We start from the raw sequence: 23,009 nt of genomic DNA on the forward strand, positions 1-23,009 counted from the left end.
AGAAAAATACCCCAGACAGTTCTTTAACTGGAGGTCTATATATTTGGCTATAGTTAAAGTCTTGGACCCTTTTGCATCCACTATAGGTCTTAAAGGTGGACGACTGCAAACTGGGTGCTGTAATAGAGTCTCCAGCCGACATGGAGATCCTCCAGAAGGGCCTAAATGAGACTGATGCATGGTGTCAAAGCCATGGTCTCAAGCTAAATGCAAAAAAATGCATAGTAATCCCCTTTGGAAAAAACAGAGTACCCGCAAACTACAACATAGGAGGTAATCCCTTGAAATCTGAAGAAGAAATAAGGGATCTAGGGACCCAAGTAGATAGTCAGCTTTCCTTTGATAACCATGTTGCCAAAGTGGTTAGAAAATCCTTCTATGTGATCCATCTGATCATGAAAGGGTTCGCATCAAGATCTAAGGATGTAATGGTGCCCCTCTACTCTTCCCTCATTAGACCCATTATTGAGTACAATGCACCAATTGTACCTGGCTAGACATCTCCAGCAACAGGAGAGACCACAGAGGTACCTAACCAAGAGGATTACTGGCCTCAAACAGTTGCCCTATGCAGCACGATTGAAAAAGCTAAGACTGTTCTCTGTTGCATACTGCTTTCTCAGAGGTGATCTCTGTCTAACGTACAGAGCCATGTCCAACCCAGAATTGTTGAACATGCTCCATCTTAGCAAAACCAAATCTACTCGAGCCACACGCTCAAGGGATATAAACCTCAACATAACAATGAATAGAACATGCTGGAGGGATAGATTCCCTTCGCAGATACTTCCCTTACTATGGAACAGGGTCCCAATCTACACAAGACAGAGCCCCTCACTGTCACTCTTCAAGAGGAACCTTGATGAGTGGATGGGTAACAAAGTTCACACCGGGGATCACACCAACAGCACTACTAGATAGCGGCCAAGGGTACTAGCTGCTAGTACAAGGGTCTAGGGAACTACTAAAGGGGCGGTGAATACCGCACAACATGGCTGGGCTAATATATGCCTTCGGGCAGATAGCCCAGTACCAACTTATGAACCTATAAGATGTTCTTGTGAATCTTAGATATCCCAAATATTGTTGGGATCCTAGGGTTGTTTTGTGTACAGTACTTCTGATATTTGGTCATTCAAAAGTAGATCCATAAGAACTATGTCCATATGTCTGTATGCGATGTTAAGTTCATTACGGGAAATCTGCTGGTACCCTTCCCCAAATAAATGTCCTAACATATTTTCTATGTACCTCTCCTGGTCCATGACCACAAGACCTTCTCCCTTGTCTGGTTTCATTACTCAAATGGATTTATTATTAGATATATTATCGAGGAGTATGGTTTCCTCTTTAGTTAAATTATGTAATAAATTTGAATTCCGATTTTTGGAAAGTTCTAATGTCATTCATGCAAATCTTTTGGTACAATTGTATAGTGGGATATAATGGAGGGTTACTTACACTTCACTTTTTACAAGACGTGATGGTAGTATTTATGTTTCCTTCTCCACCCATAGTGGCACTAAAATTCAATTTTCTCGTGAAAATCATAATGTCAAGCAAAGTTTTTTCTATGTTAAAATGTTTGGAGGGTACAAAGTTAAGACCTCTCTCAAAGAGGTTTGCCCAATCCTTAGTAACTGTGACATTACTTAAGTTGTAAATTTTGAAGTCATTTTGGTTATTGACAATAACTGCCTCTTTATTGTCAGGCAACATATTATAGTTTATTGCCAGTTCCTCGTCTCCCCCTCCCCTGTCCTTGATTGTACTGTTGTGGGTTGTGTATTTCCTCCTGTACTAGTGATTCTGTCCTTGAATTCTCTCTGATCTCCATAAGGGTTGTCCTAAAGGGATGGGAGCTGGGGTGGTGTCACTTTGATTTTCATTTTCATCATTAATTTCCTCACCATTGACTTCATTAATATTATTAAAGTTGTTGTCACCAGTATTATGTACTTTAACTAATGAATAAGCTAGACCTCCTTCATAATCCTGTGCATCCCTTGTTAACTTTCTAGACTCTTTCTCCTTTATCTTATCTAGAATTTTATCAATGTCAACAAAAACAGTGTTGTATTCATTCAGTTTAACACCAAAGTTAACATCATTTTTCACAGTGGCATCAAGTTTGCTAACAGTGTCTTGCAATGCTACAAACTTTTTATCATTGTCTCTAACAGTTCCAACAGTTTACAACCCTGGCAGTTAAACAGAGTTATTAAGTCTTTATGCAGTTCACTGTTAGTTAAACCATTAGGAAAACACCAGTACCTCAGACCTTTTGGCACCTGTTCGCGTCTAAGCATTCCCTGAGGTACTGATTCTCAATTTGTAGTTTTTTAAGTCTTAAACATTCTTTTTCCAAAGTTTAAGTTTAAGATCAAAAGTACCTTGTATAATGGGTTGGTTAGTGTTGTTGGAAAAACCAATGCTGTCCTTGTTAATCCAATCAGTTATATTCAAAACATTTGTTGTGTTACACTGTATAGATCCATTACTTTGTGTCTGCACTCTTCTGTGTGCTGCCTCAAAACAAAGGGAAGTGCCTGGTGGTATAACAGAATTAGTTCCTCTGCTACTAGTTCCTGTTTGTTGAATAGGGCTACCTTGACGAAAATGCTTAATAAAATTTTACTTTTACTTTCCTGGTCATCCAGTTCACTTTATATTTTCTTAGTTTTTCTCCTTTTGGTTTACCATGGATTCCATGTTTCACAGATATAATTTAATACTTAGTAATCCAACATTTTTCCGAGTTGCTGGTTTTCTTCCTTTTGATCTTCATCTCCCAAGTCTAGTCTCTGCTTCATTTCCAAGTGCTTCCGGTTCTTTTAGTCAACTCTTGTGCTTTTTTTCTGACACTCAGGCATTTTCCTTTGAAACAGTGGAAGAATTTTCACTGGCACAGTCTCTATGGGCTTTATTACCAGAAGAACAAGAAGCAGAATATCCGTCTGTTTTATAGTTCAGTTTTTGTTGGAGAAACTTTTGTATTTCCTCCATAGCATGTTCTGCGTCAAAAAATTATTGTTGATCCTCTAAGAAAGAATATTCTGAAAATAGCTGGATACAGCAGCTTGAATTTCACACCTACTTCTCAACATTCCCTGATTATTGGAATAAATTTACTCCTCTTCTGCCTGATGTACAGTGAGTAATCATTTTCCACAAACAGTCTACTATCTTTCACTTTTAGTACTCTGTCCTTCTGCCACAGTTTTGTCAGAATCAACTCTTTCTGGTGGTAGGATTGAATCTTTACTATTAAAGGTCTAGGTTGCTTTCTTATTGCCAGGTTTGGAGAATAGACACAATGTACCTTTTCAGTTAACAACGCCTGTTGGGAATACATATTCAGTTGCTTATTTGTACTTTCATAAAAATAATACACTCTGTTCCTTCCAGCTTCTCTGGTACATGCCATTAATGTCTTATATTTTTATTTCTCCTGGAGCTTTTCTCATCGGGTCTCTACTGAAAATGGGCCTTTGTGTCAGCTGGACTAACCTGGTTAACAAATGACAAATAAATAAATACAGCAGAAAATCTCAGGTTTTCCCCTACCTGCTCTGTCCTCTATTTCTATTATTTTTCAAACATCTGTTCTTGTGCAGTGTCATACTCAGCCAACCTTTTCTTCATTTTGACCTCTGATTTTTGCAGTTTTATCAGCCCATCTGAATATCTGTTTAAAGCTTCTTCCATTTTTCCCCAGCCTTTTGTTATTTGAGTTGAATGTTTCATTTGTTTTAATCAGCTCTGAGTACATTTGACTTATTTTTTTCCTCTAGGTTACTGTAAGTCACGTATTGCACCAAAGCTAGAGCTTGCACTGTTTTTTGCTGAACAGCTACAGAATTCTTCACAGTCTGTCTTTTCTCTTCACATTTTGTGATTGATTTTCTTTCAAGTTCTCTGGCTTTCATTTTTTGCTGGTATCCAGGCAGTGCACTTACTAGCCAGTTACTGAAATTTACCCAAAACGACAAGTTCACTGGCACTTTTTCTGAGTTTCTATTTTCATACTGGAAGAACTGAAATTAAGCTGTTACTCAGTTTGCAGCCATCTTGGAAGTCACTAATTGTCAGCACTATTGAACATTATAACCACTGTACCACAGTGCTGCCCCTGACTTTATGGTGATCACTACTGTCTTCCTCTCTGTTTAAGTAAACCAAATCACAAACAACTTTTTCTTGCAGTGTTTTTATTTGTACTAGCTTTTGTAGATATGGCTGAGTGGGAGGGTTCTTGTTACCATCTGGAATACTGAAGTTTCTCCACTTGGAATACCATCCCTTTTCTGTACTATCCAAATTGAAGTTGTTCCATGTTTGCTCATCAAGAGGAGGAACTCTGTATCTGACCCTCTTGCAGGTCATGTTGCCTTTTCCAGTGAGATGCATTGCCCTTTCTCTCTTCCTTGTTGAGTTTTTTGTTCAACATAAACAATAAATAGGATATTCCAACTGGGCATAGCTCATTTTCAGCAGAGGCTTTTTGAGAAAATCTCTAGGTAGAACACTGATAGTCAAATGGGAAAGTAGTGAGTCATCATAAGTTTTAATTAACAATAAAGTAAACTCTGGATAACAAGGAGTGCAAGTACACTGACTGCGCTTACATGCTACTTCTATACTATTTTCTATCATATTCTCAAACATTACATTGTCCAAAATCTGGACAGTGATGGGTACTGAGTACAGTAACTGAAGACTTCATTAGGATGACAACACTTTTAGTAGACTCCATTAAGATGACAAAACTTTTAGTGCAACCTCTGAAAATGCATTTGGAAGCACTGCTTCAGACTGCAGAACTGAGGCAGCATTATGATTCAGTAAGATTTTATTTAAGACATAGGGTGAAAGAGCAATTTGCAGTAGTAAGTGGTTATGTTGATATAAGATGCTGAAAATTCACAGGGAAATATTTGAGTTACAGGTGACAACTTGGAGTCAGTTAGACTGAACTGTTTGTAGTCTAGTGTTGTCCTGTGACATTGATCCCTTCCCCATTGTAATGTTGAGTTAATAGAAGGTAAATGTTCCATAATATAAGGTTAAATTATACAGAGAAGTCCAACGGATCCTTATGCCCACATTATCAGGCCATTTATGAGATGTTTCCAAGGGCAGTATGGAACATGTCCCACTGAGATCAGTAGCACCAGTCGTAAAGTGAACTTTATGAATATGTGTTTTATTTATTCATTAATTCATTCATTCATTCCAGTTGTTTACTGGAAAAGTCCAAATGGACAAATGGATCCCTTTTCAGCAGAGGCCCAGGGAGAAAAACTCCTCAAGAAATTATAACAGCAGTACATGAACAACATACAGAATGTTCAGGAACCATTAACAGCATTACACACAAAGTGGGGAAGAATAAAGCAGATAATTATGAAATAATGACTTGTATTTTGCAGCAACATAATTTGCATTGGGTACAGTTAGGCATTAGGTCCGATATAATTATATGGATTTTGTCAGAAGAAGACACTGAGGGATTGAAGGCAAGAATTAACGATCTAAACTCTAGAAGCTTTAGGATTTTTGCTTTGAAGTGTTTGTATAGGTATTTTGTATCCCAAGCAGACTCAAAAGAATTTTTCCTCCGGTAGATGGCAAATGTTGGAGGTGTGATGGGGAAGAAAGAGGTAACTGTGAGCACATGTTTTGGGAGTATAATGAGTTGGTAGATTTTAAAATTCCGTACAGAAATAAGTGAGCAAATGGGTGTTACTAAGGAAATTATTCTTTTGAGCTAGGATACAGGATCTGAATTGCCTAGACAGTAAGGCCTTGTTATGTTTAATTCTGGTGGCTGCCAAAAAAGCTATTACTAGAAAATGGAAATCGAAGTCTAAACCTACTGTGTTTGAAGAGTTGAATATTGAAAAAGAGAGAATAATTGGAAGTGGTTTCTTTAGAAATGGGGAGGAACAAATTACAGGAATTGAGCAATTTACGTAATGTTGAACTGATGATAGTTATAAAAAGAACATTTGTGATGTATGTAATGAGAAACATGTTAATATGTTTTTTGTATGTTTTCCCATGTCTTAAGTGATAATTTAATAAAGTTGTTAAAGAAAACTAGAAGACAGAAAAATAAGAAGGCAGAGAAAGTCACTGAAGTGTATATGTACATAGAAGAGGTAGTTCAGAAATAATGTAGTTTGAGGAATAGCAGGGGCGTAGCTAGTACCCGACAGGAACAGTTTTAATTTATCTGTGAAGATGTATATTTCTAGGGAGTCTGATTGGAGGAGGAATTGATTTCCAGAATTTTGTAATACACTTGGAGTAAAGCGCATTTTCTGCTTTGTGAGCTTTGTGAATGGAGAGGTGTTTGTCAGTCGAGTGGAGCGCTCTGTTGCTGGAGTGGAGTTTGTAGTGTCAGGGTGAAAGACTAACCTGTATGCAAATTGAAGCCAAGAGTAGGGAAGGATGTGATATAGCTCAAAAATTCAGGGGGCAGGATAGAGATATGTGGAATATGGCTTTTTGGAAGCAAATTTGGCTAATTTATTATAGCCTAGCTCTTGCTTAGTTATCAGGGTGGGCTGGATGTTGATGAAAATGAAAGAAGCATGCAGAAGTGTAGGCAGCAGGTTGGTGGATGCTAATGTTGTCCAACTGCTTAGAGTCCGATATTGCTTGGCTCTACATAGCAAACCTAAATTCTGATGTGTTTTTGTGTTTTTATTGCTTATTGGATGTAGAGGTTGAATGTCATGGTGACTTCTTCTGTAACCACTAAAACACAAAACACTGCCTTTGGAACACCAGTAGCAGAAATAAGTAGTATGCAGGTATAATCCCAAATTCTTTAATAAATCACAACAAGTAACAACAGTTTAGCGCTTTTGTTCAAACACCTTGAACTTCATCAGAACTAAACACATCAAACTTCTTGTGCAGTATATATGCTCAAGTTAAATGATCATTTAAATTCCACCAGTAAAAAAGCCTTTTCAATAAAACAATAAAGGCTTATTTAAAGATATAGTACCATTAAAACCAACATGTTAAATATAAACATGAAATATGAAAATGTAAGTGCATAAATAACTTAAAAAATAAACATTTTTGTAAAACCAATGTCCAAATAAAACTTAAAAATGTTTAGATAATGTATAAGAATTCACAAACTATGAGTTTGCTGCTCTCAGTTTTAAAACTGGAATAATAGAAATGACTTCATTTAAGCCTGGATATCTGTTGGCTTGTAAAGTCAACTGCTAAAACAGCTCTCTATATTCCTAGACGTTCTCCCAGTTTCCTCCTCTTGGATTTTTTTTGCATTTGTTCTAAAACAAAAAAACTTTAAATGAATATTAGCACAACTTTTTGCATGCTTACCCAAAGCATTAGTCTCTGCGTTGTGTGTTATATCATAAACATGTTCATATATATATATATATATATATATATATATATATATATATATATATAGATATATATATGCTTTTTTAGTGCACTCTCAGTTTTTGCTATATAGAAGGCACCGCACCTACAAGTACAAATGTACACTAAACTAACAGAGTTACAGTTAGAATATGACTGGGACCTCAACTCTTTACCATGGCTTTCCAAATAAATAAATTCAGCAGTACTGATAAGTGCACTGTTTACAGCAGCCATATTTAAATGTACCAGTTTTATTTCGATTGTTGACCAGAGAACTACGTGCACTACGTTCATACTTATCTTTTAAACAAACTCCCTTGCTGAATACGAACTTAGGAATTTTTTTAAAAATATCTAAAGTCCCATGTAGTTGGCTAAATAACTTCCATTATTTTAAAATAATATCTTTAATAAAATAAAATTCATTGTTATATTCCAAACAGACAGTGTTACAAAAACCTTTGTCATTAGACAGAGCTTGACTTACTTCAGTATATTGTTTCACCTTAGTCGCTGTTGAATATGAGGGCACACCGGTTTTATATCAGGACGTCGAATGTTGAAAAGAGCGAATGCTCTTACATCGACCCCTGATAACCGAAAGTACCAAATGTCAAACGACCGGAACAGCGTCTCTCCCCCCCCCAGGGGAAAAAAATCGCTGGGCCTATTGCCAGGACTTTGCCGTTTCCTCCACTGTGATGCGATCTCGAAGTTGGTATAAAAAAGTATGGGGGTGGGTGGTGAAGCTCCCCCACTATATTTTGTTTGTGGATTTATTTTTGTCTTTTTTGGAGCAGTAACTTTTTCCCCCTGGGGAAAAAAATTGCTGTTCTGTATTTTCGATATTGTCCAGTTATGGTTATTAGGATTCGATTTAAGAGCGTTCACTGTTTTCAACGTTCGACTATCTAATATAGACCCGGGCATACATGCTACCCCTTCCCAGAGTTACTTCCTTAATATCCATAAGAAATTTATCAGGGTAGCATCTCTGGATGAACATCATCCTTAAATGTTCACACTCATCCAAAAAATCTGTCCACAAAGAACACATACGAGCTGCTCTTACCAACTGGCCCTTCACTATACATATATATATATATATATATATATATATATATATATATATATAAAGGATGTTCAGTACTAAAGTAAAGGAAAGAATTACAAAATGTCGGCTTTCGGTAAATTTTTGATGCATTTTTTTTTTTATTTAACATTCTTATAAATGTGTATATCTAAATAATGAAAATTGTCCTGTGTCATGCAGTAGGTGAATTTAAGAAATTCACTTGTGGAAGAAAGGTTGTTTGAAAGAAAGTGCTAAATTGTTGTGTTGCTAGTTATGATTTATTAAATAATTTGGGATTACACCTGCATACTACTTATTTCTGTTACAGGTGTTCCAAAGGTAGTGTATTGTGTTTTAGTAGTACTCGGTTCTGCTTTTGTGCCGCTTTTTATTTCTACTGTAACCCTTAGTAAATTAGTATTGGAGCTAACACAAAGACTGAGGTAATTTGCAGAAGTAATATGAAAGGTAGCTTTGCATTGGGTATAAGACTTAGGAGTGAAAAAAGTTTTGTCTTTTTCTGGTTTAGTATTAGGTCTGTTTTTGCTCAACAGTTTGTGGAGGAGAGTGAATCTTGTGTGAGCAGTTAGAAAAGAATGGGATTTTTGGGAAGAGCAGATAAGGGTTGCATCATTGGCATATTGGACTAGTTTGGTGTTTTTTGAGGCACGGTATAAATTCTTGATAAGTGTATTAAACAGTAGTGGTCCTACAAATCCTTAATCCTTTCTGTTACACAAAATGAAAAGAACCTTCTTTGAGAAGTTGAAAAAGAAAGTGTATAACATTCTGAAAAAGAAATTGACTTTGTATGGTACAACAGGTAGCGCACTCACTTTTTTTGCTGGAAGACTAGAAGGCTGTGGGTTCTATTCCTACTCCAGGTGATTGGATTGCTGTCACTGCAGTGCAGCATTAGGGGGTGCTGCATTCATGAGTGTGTCATCCTTTGGATTAGATATTAGTCTGAGATCCCATCTTCTTGAGTTGGTGATAGATCAGGTGGATGATAAAAATCCCACAGCTGTTATCAAAAACAGTAAGAGAAGTTCCCTGATGCCCTGGCCAAATTTCCCTTAGTAGTATAAATACCACCTCGGGTCTTCCCTGAGAAGGCCACTAGCCTAGTGAGACTAAATTGGTGGACAAAGGATAAATAAAGTAAGTAACCACTAAGAACTTCAAATGTCACTTGTAGTTTGCATGGGGGCTATAGTCTGAGGGCAATAATTGAAATTGCTTTTACAGATTAGAGTATACAAAGGAAAAACAAAGTTGGCATGTTTGTGGCAGAGTAACAAATTGGCTTATGAAGTACTTCCAACAGTCACAAAATACTGGTCTCTTCTAAAGAAGATCAAGGCCTTAGGGAAGTAATTAGAGAATGTGCATTTGTGTCATTTCTTTTGCCGTATAGATAATTTGCATAGATCTTAAGACAGCTTGTCAGTTTCCTTTAAGTTAAAACCTGTCACATTTTTTCACTGGTAGTTTGTATATACATTCCATGATAATTCACATAAGTTGGGGTAAATGCAGTCATGTTTTTTCTCGCTTATGAAAATATGTGCATTTTTTGTACTGTCCTGGAGAAGAAAACAGATCAGTAATAAGTTAGGAGAAAATGTATTTTTATTTTATTTATTCTGAACAGACACATCAAAAGAGTTTTCTTCTGCCTTATTCCTTCCTCTGTCTAGGGCATTAGAAAAAATATTGTTTCAGTGTGATATAGCGGTTAGCAAGCACTGCTGCCTTTCAGGACTGCTTTATCCAGGTGTTTTATTACATGGAGGGCATTCTTTGCATAGACTGCATGTCCCCCTTGGGTTTGTGTGTTTTCAGAGTGATCTGGTTTGATCTCACATTTCAACACATTTCATACATTCCACAGGTGAATTGCTTATCTACTGTATCGTGTGTGTGTGTGTGTGTGTGTGTGTGTGTGTGTGTGTGTGTGTGTGTGTGTGTGTGTGTGTGTGTGTGTGTGTGTGTTTGTGTATATATATATATGTAAAAACAAGAAAAAGGGAAAACTGGTTGTACAGGAAAGAGTTTCATTGTCTGTGTACGTGTGTGTGTGTCTGTGTGTGTGTGTGTGTGTGTGTGTGTGTGTGTGTGTCTATATATATATATATATATATATATATATATATATATATATATATATATATATATATATATATATATATGATATGCACACATATATCTAAATATATAGACATATTTATATCTATTTGCCTATATATATATATATTGCTTTATATATATGTGTGTGTGTGTATATGTATATATATATATATATATATATATATATATATATATATATATATATATATATATGTGTGTGTGTGTGTGTGTGTGTGTATAGCCTTGTGCCTGTGCTAATGACTTTTCCTCTGAACTTCTTAAATCATGAAAGATAGTTTTAATTAAGGTAGTCAGTGCCATGCCATTTGAAGAACCCTTTCAAGTGTCTTCTGCATGTCTGTAAGGGTCTAGACTTCTAAGGGCCTGTTTCCAGATGCTTCTTCTGGACTGTGATTGCATTGCTGACTATCAAACTTGATCTGCAGTGGGGTATATGGGACCTTGTATACCCTTATATGAAAGAACAGTATATGCATCAAGCAGTAAGGATACTCGGCTTCAGGTTGAGTGCACCTTCCTAGCAATAATTCCACATACTGCAGGCAGTCCTTTTTAAACTGCTGTAGTAATCAAACTGATTATGCCTTGGATACCATCCTAATGTTGAAGGTAACAAGGGCAAAGAGCCTTCCTAATGTTGAAGGTAAAAAGGGCAGACAGATCACCCTTTACAATTTTACAAAAATTTGCCCATCACTGTATTGTCATGTACTTTCTCATCACATATAATCTTTCTCCCACTCAACCTGAGTTTCAGCTAGGACGTACTACAGAAATGTTATTGCTGTCCTGCAGTAAGTCAAAACATAATCGTAGCATCCTTAGTGGTATATAAGGCATTTAATACCATATCTCAACAGCTGCTCTTAAAGGTACTCCCAGACCTAGGATTAATCAGTAATACAGTAAGCTTAATCATGTATGTTGGCCAGACGCTTACTTTGACAGCGTGCCAGAAGGGTCCGTCCATGGACCCCTTTTCAATATCTGCATCAATCCAGTGATTACCACTTCAAAGCATGCTGTGCTAGTTCAGTATGTACCTGATTTAACAAAAACGTATTCTGCTCTTGGCATACCAGAACTATATAGACTGTCACTCAGAAATCACTCACTTCCATGAAAAACTGGCGTATACAATCACAACTTTTAAATTTTAAAACTATTTGCTCTTACCTCTTCACAAGCCAACTTAAATAATCGCAGCATTGTTTTATTAAACAAAACCATTAGAGAATCTATATTCCACGCTATGTTATTGGTAGACCAAAACCTACCATTCAACCACCGTATAGCCATACACAACCAAAAGCTAATGCTTCTTACAAAGCAAATCCCTATCTATCATGACCAAATAATCACTGCTGCTGACTTTTTCCCATTGTCTGGCTTGCTGTATGCATATTCCTTGCTAACTAACCTCTTGTCAAATCGACTGACCAAATTGTAACACAGCTGTTATAAAATAGCCACATTTGCCACTAATTTCACCAATAAAACACATCACTGCATAGCTCTCAACAATCTGTCCTGACTAAAATTACCCTCCCCCATTTACTGTCAGCTCAATTCAAAAGCCAGGACTGAGGGGTATATTTAAATGCATTTGCAGTTTATACAAGCATGTGATATCCTAGAGATTGGTCTGTTAATGTTGTAGACTGGGATGACATTTGAAAGACTGGTTTGTTTTTAGTTTTTTTTTTTTTTTAGGTTAGGAATAGTTTGAGCGTATTTTCTGCAAAGCATATTAGAACTCTTACATGTTTTTTTTTTCAGTTATTTAACAGAAGTAGGTTTCTGAATTGCCTGTAATAATATTGCCAACAATTCTGAAGACAGTAAAACTTTGGTAAACAAATGTGCTTTGATTCTTTTAGAAATAAGGAACTTGATTAGTGGTGTAAACCACTCCTGGTTTATTTCCTTCACTTGCTTAGCTTAAAGAATGGCTGTCAATTCTGCCATGTCTAGGAATATCAAGAGAAACAATGGTCCAAAACTGTCAGTTTATTATAAAACAACAAAAAAAGCTTTCAAGTTAACAAACTCTTCTTCAGTATAGTGAAGAGTTTGTTAACTTGAAAGCTTTGTTTGTTGTTTTATAATAAACTGATGGTTTTGGACCATTGTTTCTCTTGCTTCTACAGCGTTTGACTTCTCTGGTCCAATTTTGGCTGTTTAGGTGAATTTTTACTTGTGTTATGTCTAGGAATATATAACTTGAATATTCCAGCACCTTATTAGATAAGGAGTTTAGTAGGAGAAATGTATGTTGTCACGGTATCTTTTCACAGAATGTGATGAGAACCCTGGATGATCCCAACGCATGTATGCCTAGCTGGAAACGTCACACATTTATTGCTTTACTAGCAGAAGATTAGTTCATAGGTTTATACTAGGTAGTTTATTGGCTAGATCTTTTGTTGCCTATCCATTAAAAGTAACACTAATTGATATCCTTTATTTTGAATAAATTTTACTGTTACTTTCCTTTCTGTGACATAGGGTTACCAGACCTAGGTTGAATTTACGGTTTCCTGTCCATCTATATTGTGTGAGAAAAGGGATGATGGGACTCCTTTACTTAATGTAAGGGGCAAGTCTGTTTAAGAGGAGAGGAATTCTTTCAAAAAAGCACCTCTCCAACCAACAGCTTCAGTTTATGTTGCTGTGGAGGTTAAATTCTTTATTTGGATGTTTATGTTAATTGTTTTGTGAATATGTAGGAGGTCACACAGGACTGGATTATTTTTGGCTTTGTAGGCATAGCAAATATCATCTTAGAATAGAGACTTTTAAGGCAGTCTGCATAGCATGTGCATTGTATACAATTTATTCTTTGAGGAATTGCTAATGTTTTTAAATTGAGTTATATGTTTGGATAGATGCATACCAAAAGGGGAATTGTAGTCTATTGCTGGTCTAATAATCTAATCTAATCAGATCTAGCGTATCTAATATTCTGGATGGCACAGTGGTGCAGCAGAAGCATTGTCGCCTCACAGCAAGAGATTCTCTGGTTTGATTCTTGGCTGGGGTGCCTTCTGTGTAGAGTCTGCATGTCCTCCCTACATTTGTGTGGGTTTCCTCTGGGTGCCCCAGTTTCTTCCCAAGTTACAAAGACATGTGTCTAGAGCGTTTCTCCCAGGGCCTCCACTGAAAATTGGCTTCATTCCAAGTCGGACTTTCCCGGTAAACAAATGTTAAATAAATAAGTAAATAATAAGGGAAGAGCAGGGAGGAATAATAACATCCTAGAAGAAATGCCACCAATGATAAATTGTGATAAGTAGTAGGGTTTCCTGACAATAGTTTGTGCATGGTGGTCAGAGAAGTTCATTGTCTACAAAAGTGCTCATGTCTCTTATGACCCTCTTTTTTAAGAGGGGGATGCTGTCTATGTGTTAGGCACATGGGTGCTCATATTTCCACAGAAGACATGATAATGCACGAATGATCACTTGACACTTGGACCATTAATCATTTTTTAATGCTTATTTATGGAAGAAGACAAGGATTGCCTTTGAAGTGGGCAAGAGAGTGAGTAGGCCCATCCGAGGATTACTTAATGTCTGATAGATTACTGCCTCTCTGGGGGATGTCAGGTCTTTGTGATGGTGCAGTAGATAGAAAAAAGGGAGGGAAACATACAATGGCTCATTTCATTGTGCACAGATGCGCTGAGTTTCAGGCTTGTTTCATTGTTTGTAACATATTTTGCTATTTTGAATATTACGCAAAGATAGATTACTTAAACAGGTTATACAGGGGTTGTAACACTAGTTACAATAAACATTTACTTAGTGTTTTAACTCTAACATGGTATTTCTTTTACTTCATGTAGTTGTTTTTAGGAAGTTTTTTACACACACACACACACACACACACACACACACACACACACACACACACACACTACTTGTATCTTATTTACAGCAAACAGTCACAGTAACTCATAATATGGTACTGCATTTGCTTTGTAGGGAATTATAAATCATTCAGCATTTGTGAAATACAGTTACACCTTCTTTACAGTGGTACTTGTTTTCATCTATTGGGTTGCTGCCTTACATCTAGTATGGTTCATATTTTTATTTCATTGTGGGCTGGTTGAAGATTTGTGTTTGTTTAGATTGAATTATGATAGCTTGATATGGAACCATATTGATTTTTATCAGGTCTGGGTTAGTAGAAGTTTATAATATGGAATATTTATCCATCATTCCCTTAGTGGAGTCATGCTTTGTTCAGTCATGTACTGTTTGAATTTCTCTTGGAATGTCATGTAGTAGTTTTCATTTTATATTTAATGAAAAGGTAAGTTCCTAGTTGCTGGGGTGATTTTGCTGAAAGGTCGTTTTCCATTGTTTAAGCTGATTTTAGGTCTTTATGGGATGGGAGTTTGTTAGCAGTGCATTATCAGTATGATATATCCTAAGGAATAGGTCACTGTTAAAACTGTAGACGATTGGTTCATTTTAACAGTTTAAAGATTAGGGAAGCTCTGTATGCTGTGAAGAACCACTTCACTTACACTGTACTGTTCTGTGACAAAGGGACAAAATTTTGATTTCAGTGACTTGTAGTTTTTTATTGTTTTAAAAGGAGTTTAATGAAGTTACAGAAAGGCAGCATTCTAATGTTGAGGTCAGATTACCAAAACAAAGTCAAGGTCTCATCCATGTGGAAAAGTTAATTACTGAACCTGTGTGTAGGATTTAACCGAATCAGAGCTTTACTGACTGGAAGGAGACCTCTGTATCTCTAGTCTGTTGATTGAGTCACGTAACTGAGATATTTTGTGGTCATATATTAATTTTGGCACTTGGATAGTTTTTGTTGTATGCCACATTTAACTGCCATCTTAATGTGGTTCATGGTGAACTTTTTTTTCTAGTAGTCATTTCGAAAGTAAGAATCTTTTTTATAATTGCCTTTGAAACTTCTTTTTAGAGGAGAGTTCTGTACATGGAATGATGTCAGTTGCGTACTCCACAGTGTTTATTGTGGGGAGATAATCGGCTGGGTTATTGATGATTATACAAAGACCCCCCCCCCCCATTAATATTCCAAAACGTACATGCTGATTGGGCAGCGTGCACGTTGTAAATTAGAGGTTTTTTTTTTTTTTTTGCAGCAACGGAGAATGCAAGATCTCTGTTGCTTTTTACACACTGTCTCGCTATGTTAAACGAGTTTAACATAGCGAGACAGCTTTAAAACAAGTAACGGAGATCTTGCTTTCTCCATTGCTTTTTTCAAAACTGTCTCGCTATGTTAAATGGGATTAACATGGCGAGACAGCGTTAAAAAAAGCAACAGAGATTCTCCGTTGCTTTTTTTAAAGCTGTCTCGCTATGTTAAACTCTTAACATAGTGAGAAGTTTGTAAAAAGCAACGGAGATCTTGCTTTCTCCGTTGCTTCTGCCCACAGCTCTGATGTACTGCGTAAGCATACGCATGCGCAGTACATCAGAACTGCCGCAGAATACCAAACAGCTGCAGAAGGGCAGCAAGGAGGCATTATACAATGCCATTATTTAAAAAAGTAATTATTTTTTTTCTTAATGTCATTGTATAACAGCAATAACCCACGCCTGGGTGTGGGTAATGCTGGATTTACCCACGGTTGTCTTTGTTTGGCCACTCAGGCTTCGCTCTCGTGACCAAGCCACACCAACCATGGGTAAATCCAGCATTACCCACGCCCAGGTGTGGGTTACTGCTATATTACATTAAAAAGAGCAAGCCCAGGACAGTACCCTGAGGTACTCCTGACATAAGTATGGCATTGTCAGTGCTGCTGTTTGTGGTAATTACAGTAAATGTTCTGTGGTTAGGTAGGAAGTGAACCATTTAATAACTGTGTTCACCATTCTTGCTTTTTGCAGTACAGACAACACGAATGTGTGGTCAGCAGTTTCCAAACCCTTCTAAATTTGTCTGTATGTTGCTGCTGTTAATTTGCCATTTTCCTTAACATTGTGGATTTGACTGCTACTATGCAGATTCCACCATCATGTCCTAGAGAGAAACTGTATTGGTTTGTTGCTAGTATGTCATATTTGGTGATATCTTTGAGCAGTTTTTTATGTAAGAGTTTTTCCAGGATTTTTGTAAAGGGAAAATATTAGGTACTAGTCAGTTTGGGCAATGATTTCTAGGAATGAGATTATGTGTGCATGTTTCCATCTGTTTGGTATTATGCCTGCTACTGAAGTAAAGTTGAAGATATTTGTTAATGGTCCTGCTATTTAGGGGGATGCCATCCCCACTTTTGCACAAAAAGCAACAACCAACTTGGGAGGAGGTTACACATCACACACAATCTCTTGAATCTTCAGGGTCACCTAGTAATGCCTCAGCCCTAGGATTAGAGATGTAACTTGCTGTATCCCTTTTCATAAATCTAGAAAATAGTGTACTCATAATGATTTGTGAGGTAACAATAAAGGTGGCTAGCCTCCAGGAAGCTAAAACAGAGAGGTGCTATGTGTACATTTATTAGTAGTTAACATCATTGTCTTTGTTGAAAGTCTTGGATTTCAGAGAGCTTGAAGTAAGTAATACATACATACATGCATACATACATACATACAGTTTAATTTCTGCTTTGATGTGTGAGTGTTTGTTTTATGTCCTTAATGTTTGTCTCCTTCTTTTTTGTACACCTTTCATAGTTTTGCAGCTACTGCTTTGCGTTTTTCCTTTCGGCTTACAGGAAGTCTGAAAGAGCAACCTACCAGCATAATAAATAAAAGTGCAGCCTTTATTACTGTCCTTTGTTTGGGCATTGAGTACAGTCCATGATCAAGAGGCAGTTTTTATTGTATGCTGTTTTTTGACCCCTGATCCCCCAGGGCCATAACCACTCCCTCATATTTCTTGCTGCTTCCAGGCATCCAGTAGCACTAAGCATGGGAGGCAAGAGTGAGGTATTGTGAGCGTTCTTCTACAGGGAGTTAGGGGGTACCTTGTCTGCCTCCAACTCTACTACTGTTGGCAATTCCTGCCATATTAGTTTTTTACATAGGTAGTTACTTCTGCACAACAATTGTAGCTAGTTAAAGTGGGATGTGCTTCTTATCAGGTTTGTGGCCCTATGTTCCACATTATTTTACAGAATGTGTGCCTACATTATGACCTACAGTTGTTGATCCTGTGCCTCTGTCAGCTGCTTACTCCTTCTTACTCAATGCCATGGAGCTAGCTAAGATCAGAAAGCAGTGTTGGCAACATCCTATGCCGTATTAATCACTGGGCGAAGTGAAGGTGTAGTCCATCTTATCACCTTTTCTTCCTTTTGCCTTAATTTCTAGTTAGTACACAGAGTACATCACTGTCAGTGGATAATGTAAACAGTCTTCACAGGTCACTGTATGTTGTAAGGAAGGGAGCGGTCATGTCTGTATGGTTCATGTGTACCTGCTTTGGGCTAGAACTAACAAAAATCTTCTCCTTGTGGCATTAACAAACATCCTCTGCCCAAGAAGGAGCTGTAACCTCATCGGTTTTGGTCATCTTCTTGGCATTATTATAAAGGAGTCGAAACACAGTATGTGCTGTGATGCTAGTCTCTACCACCATCCCAGTCTGAATCACCAGCATTGTGAATGGCAGTAGTGTGCTTATTTGTCTCTAATTTATTGCCCTTTGAATACCACAACCCTAATGCCTCTGCATCTTGTCTTGACACACACAGTAAATCTAGGTACCTTTTTTGTTTTGTGACTATTAATATTGGCTCACCCATCATTGAAGTGTCCATGTCAGTGGAATAAATCCTGTATATTGCCTTCATTAGGAGCATAATAAGAAATATACTCTATAATGACACAGGGAAGGGAGTAAGGAGTGACATAGATAAAGTATAGGCTGGTCTGTACTGCTGAAGTTAAAAAAAAAATCCTTGACTTGGGGTACAAAAATGCACTGAGGGTTATGTGATGGGTATGAAGATACTAATAATCACAAAGCATGAATGATATCTCTAGATACTTTATCTGAGGATCTATAGGCAGAAATGATGTATTAAGACAGTGTGGGGAATGCAGAGATGTAACAGGTTCTGATGTAAAAAGGGAAATATATTACATCTAGAAGAAAAGGGTGATAATGATTAAAGCCAATGGGGGCTTCACTTAGACTGCTCTGTCTGATTTTGAGAGTTTATTGCTGCCAAAAAAAAATGCTGCCCGGGCCTGTAATCGAAGTCATGTGGGCAGATATGAAGAAACCTTAACTTTGGAAATTGTAAGGAATAAGAGCAAAGGAAGCTACAACAGAAACCTTTAGATATTTGTGAAACATAGATAAGGAAAAAAGAGGCTGGCATCTTTCATAGCAGGAAGATGACTAGTGACATGAGCTTTGTAGGGAGTAGAACAACAAAGTAAAGATTTTTTTTGGTTTGTCTGCTTATTTTACCAAATAAGTGATAAACACACAAAATTAATTTTTGGCAGGAAGTGGTGAAGCAAATAATTGATTAACGCACAAAGTGATTTTTTGGCAGGAAGAGGTGAGTTTAAGTATGGTGTATGTGCGATGCAGTGCAGCAGTAAAGAGGCTGTATCAGAGGTTAAGCAGAACTTGTTTAAGTCAGATTAACTAAAACCTGCAGTATCTGCTGTAGACACACAAACTGGTCAGTTTTGGAAGGTTAGGGAGTTTGCCATGTTCCTTTATTTTCTGGTTGCAGACTTTGGAGGAGTCTTTTCTTAAGGTTGGGGTTTAGGTCATTTATTTTACTGAGTTTTTATTTTTTTTATTTCCTACGACTGAGGCATTCAGTAGGACTGCTTTTTGATTGTATATCCATTTCTTCCCTTGTAGGGATAAAAAAAAATAGTAGCAGGGTACCAATTATAGTTGCAGTGTAGGATATTTTAACCTTTCTGTCCATTTTCCAACCTTTAAAAGAAGTTCTTAAAAAAACTTTTTCTTTATTGCATTGCAACAAAAAAGGAGGAACATTTCATAACAGGTCATTAGCTGCATCTTTGAAAAAAAAAAAAAGATGAAGGCTGAAAAAAGCTAAGCTTCCTCCTCATAGTCTGTTCTCCACCTTCTACAGAGATGCAAAAGAGAGCATCCTCACCTTCAACTTCACAGTGTGGTTTGGAAACTGCACGGTTACAGAAAGGAAGGTGCTACAAAGAGTGGTAAGGGTTTCGGAGAACAGGTTCCATTCTTCCATCGATACAACAACTTTATTCTGCAAGAAGCATCCAAAAGCCACCAAAATAATACAGGACACCATGCATCCTGCGCATGGACTGTTTAAGCATGTGGCATTGGGCAGGAGATATCACAGCATCTGCTGCAGGACTACAAGATTCAATAACAGGTTCTACCCTACAGTGGTTAGACTTCTGAACTCTGGCACTAGTCCCAGGAGTCTGGACACATAAGTCAGTTATTTGTACAATATATATGTACATATATTCCAAGTAAGTGCAATATTTATGTGTTATAGCCATAGTCAGTATTTAGCCCACTCAAGTGCAATATTAGACAAATAACTTGGGCATTGTTCAATCTGTAGTGTGTTTCATATTACTTTAAATAGGGTAGTTAATTTAACTCAGTGGAGGGTATTCTTTTCGTATATGATTTTTGGTAAATGTCTCTGCTATTTCTTGCTTGTATTTGGGGTAGTATTGTATTTGTTCTGTTTATTCCTCTACTTGTATGTGTTGTTTCACTTTCCTTTATAATCTCAAGAATTCAGCTGATGCACGAAATTTCATTTAGACTCCACTTGTGTAGTTCTAAATGACAGTAAAGTTTACTTTGACTTTGTTGATGATCATTCCTAAAAGAGCATATTGTTGACTACCATGGATTGTCCCAGGAGCTGAAGCTTGCGAGCATGTGAAGAAGGTGCACCGGTGACTGGTACACTACATGTTATCCTGTACCGTCTTCATCAGCAATGCATTGGCTCTCTGACAGCACAGTGCCTTATTTGTGACATTGCATCTCATCTTATTGTTTTGAAAGTAATTGTGAGAGAATTAACAGTTTTTTTTTATTTTATTGAGAAAAAAACATGTAAACCTCTAAACACATTGACAGATGTAAGCAAGCAGATGGTGCAAATTAAGTCAAATAAACACTGATTCTTGTTGTAAGTAAAGTGATAAGTATACAGATTGTTTGAAATATTTTGATTATATATATAGAAAAGTAAGTGCAGGATGGTTTATAAGTCACTAACAACTACTCTTTAAATTGAATCCCTTTAATATCTGACTGTAGACATCACTTGCAGCTACAGGTGAAAGCTTGCTGCAATGACATGTCTTGTTACTTGACTTCATATTATGGGATTATGAGTGACTGAACTGTTTTGGGTATTGTTTCAGGTCCAGAGCACCAATGACAGCAGCATTGTTAGCAAGTGTTCGATGGTTGGTCTTGGCTACTTCCAGGATGACTTTTTGAAGTGTTTTGTGACTAAGCAAAGCAGAAGAGCACCCCTCATTAACCGGTTTGTAACTAACAGATGTTCTTAATATATTAGCTGTTTTGGAAAGTTAAATGTATAAAGAATATGTTGCTAATTAGAAATATATGCCAGTAAGGTAGAGTAGTGTCGGTATGCCTGTGTATAGATTCACGCTGTTATTTATTATGCTGGTGTGGAGAGAGTAATCGGTAGCTTGATTCAGAAGACTACAAGTTAAATAAATACTGCTTAACAAAAATGCAGGATAAGTAACCTTTTTGTGAAAGTCATATTTCCTAGGATCACATTTAGTCTTGGGTGAAATTGAACCCTAAGCAAAGGAGTCCATGGTGCCCCCATTTGGCTACAAGTTCTCCCCACCTTCTCAGACCCCCTTACCATTTTCCTAACATCTTCATGATCCAGCTTTCAGTTTTTCTCACTTTCTATCACACTTTGTTTTACTCTTTAGCTTCCATTCTTTCAGCTCACTTTAACCAGGACTGCACTTTTAGTCAGTGACCCCCTCTTGCCTGTGGTGCAAGGCCTACCTAAAATCCAAAAGAACAGTGGGTGTCCACCCATGTGGGTAAGACGGACAGGAGGCTAAAAGACAGGATAAGGGAACATCTCTATCAGATCAGGATATGTTCCACTGTGAATGCCTTCTCCAAACATGTTTTGTTCACTGATCATACGCATACGTTTCGCTTTAAAGTGTTAGATGTTATATCCATTGGTTTCAGGGGAGATAATGTAAGGGGTAAGACGGAAAGTGCTGAGTCTAGGTGGATTGTCAGGCTTAGAGCAGAGCAGATGTTTCCTGAATGAGAAGGAAGCTTTTTCCTTCTTGAAGTCCAGGAAGTCCAGTGAAGGAAGGACACTTCACTGGTTCTGTATTTTTTTGTTTTTTTGTGTGTTTATTGTTTGTGTATATAACACATTTTTTTTTTTTTTCCACCTGTCATGTTTTTTATTTTTTTATTTTGTTTTTTATTTTTTATATGATATACCTTTTAAGTATTTTTTTGTTTGTAATTTTCTTTTTATTTTTATTCTTATCTGATGTGATGTATATATATAAAAAAGAAAGCTGAAAATTATAAAAGCTGAAAGCACTTATTCTATTTGCAAAATTGCAATAAATTTGCCTATGTGGATTATTGTTTTTCTTTTGTTTTTTATTTTTTGGTTTTATTTTTTTGTTTTAGCTCTGCATCGCTACTGTACCTTTAGATGTTATATCCACTTGGTTTGGTACAGGGAGCATTTACCTTTTGGGGAGTGATATTTATTGGATTTTTCTTTTATATATATATATATATATATATATATATATATATATGGGTTCACTTCACAATGCCAAATTTCCAGAACATAGAATTTCATATGGCCGAGACCATATGATCAAAGTTTTGGAATCTCAGTATAGTGAATGGAGATCTACATACAATGCAGAATGGGTGATTTCCCTTTTCCTCGCAATAGTGCGATTTTGGAGTTGATATATTTAAGTAGCTGGAGTGGGAGGGATGCAGGGGGGCTTATCCCCCTGCAGTAATGGTGCTAAAGTTTTTTTTTTATGTGGATTTATTTTACAATGTCGAGGTTCCAAAACTTTGATCATATGGTCTTGGTCATATGAAATTCGATGTTTCGGAAATTCGGCATTGTGAAGTGAATCCATATATATATATATATATATATATATATATATATATATATATATATATATATATATATATTTGTGTGTGTATGTAAGTATGTATGTGTGTATATATATATATATAAGTGTAAATGTTCGTTTGTTCAAAATCTTAAATCTCCGAAAGTTCTTCACCGATTGCTTTGAAATTTTCACACAATGTTGCATTCGAATACACGTGTGTTTTTATATACCTACTATTA

General features: G+C 36.8%; 1 protein-coding gene across 1 annotated transcript in view; it reads left to right on the top strand.

The window, feature by feature from the left end:
* LCMT2 (leucine carboxyl methyltransferase 2) overlaps nt 1-23,009 on the top strand; it is an 859,935-nt gene that overhangs the window by 77,214 nt on the left and 759,712 nt on the right. Inside the window, exon 2 of the mRNA XM_044060683.1 lies at nt 21,019-21,143. Coding sequence (XP_043916618.1) covers nt 21,019-21,143 — 125 coding nt within the window. The remainder of the gene's footprint in view (nt 1-21,018; nt 21,144-23,009) is intronic.

The sequence above is a fragment of the Protopterus annectens genome, chromosome 2.part0, assembly GCF_019279795.1.
Source record: "Protopterus annectens isolate FY-2018-M chromosome 2.part0, PAN1.0, whole genome shotgun sequence".
Lineage (NCBI taxonomy): Eukaryota > Metazoa > Chordata > Ceratodontiformes > Protopteridae > Protopterus > Protopterus annectens.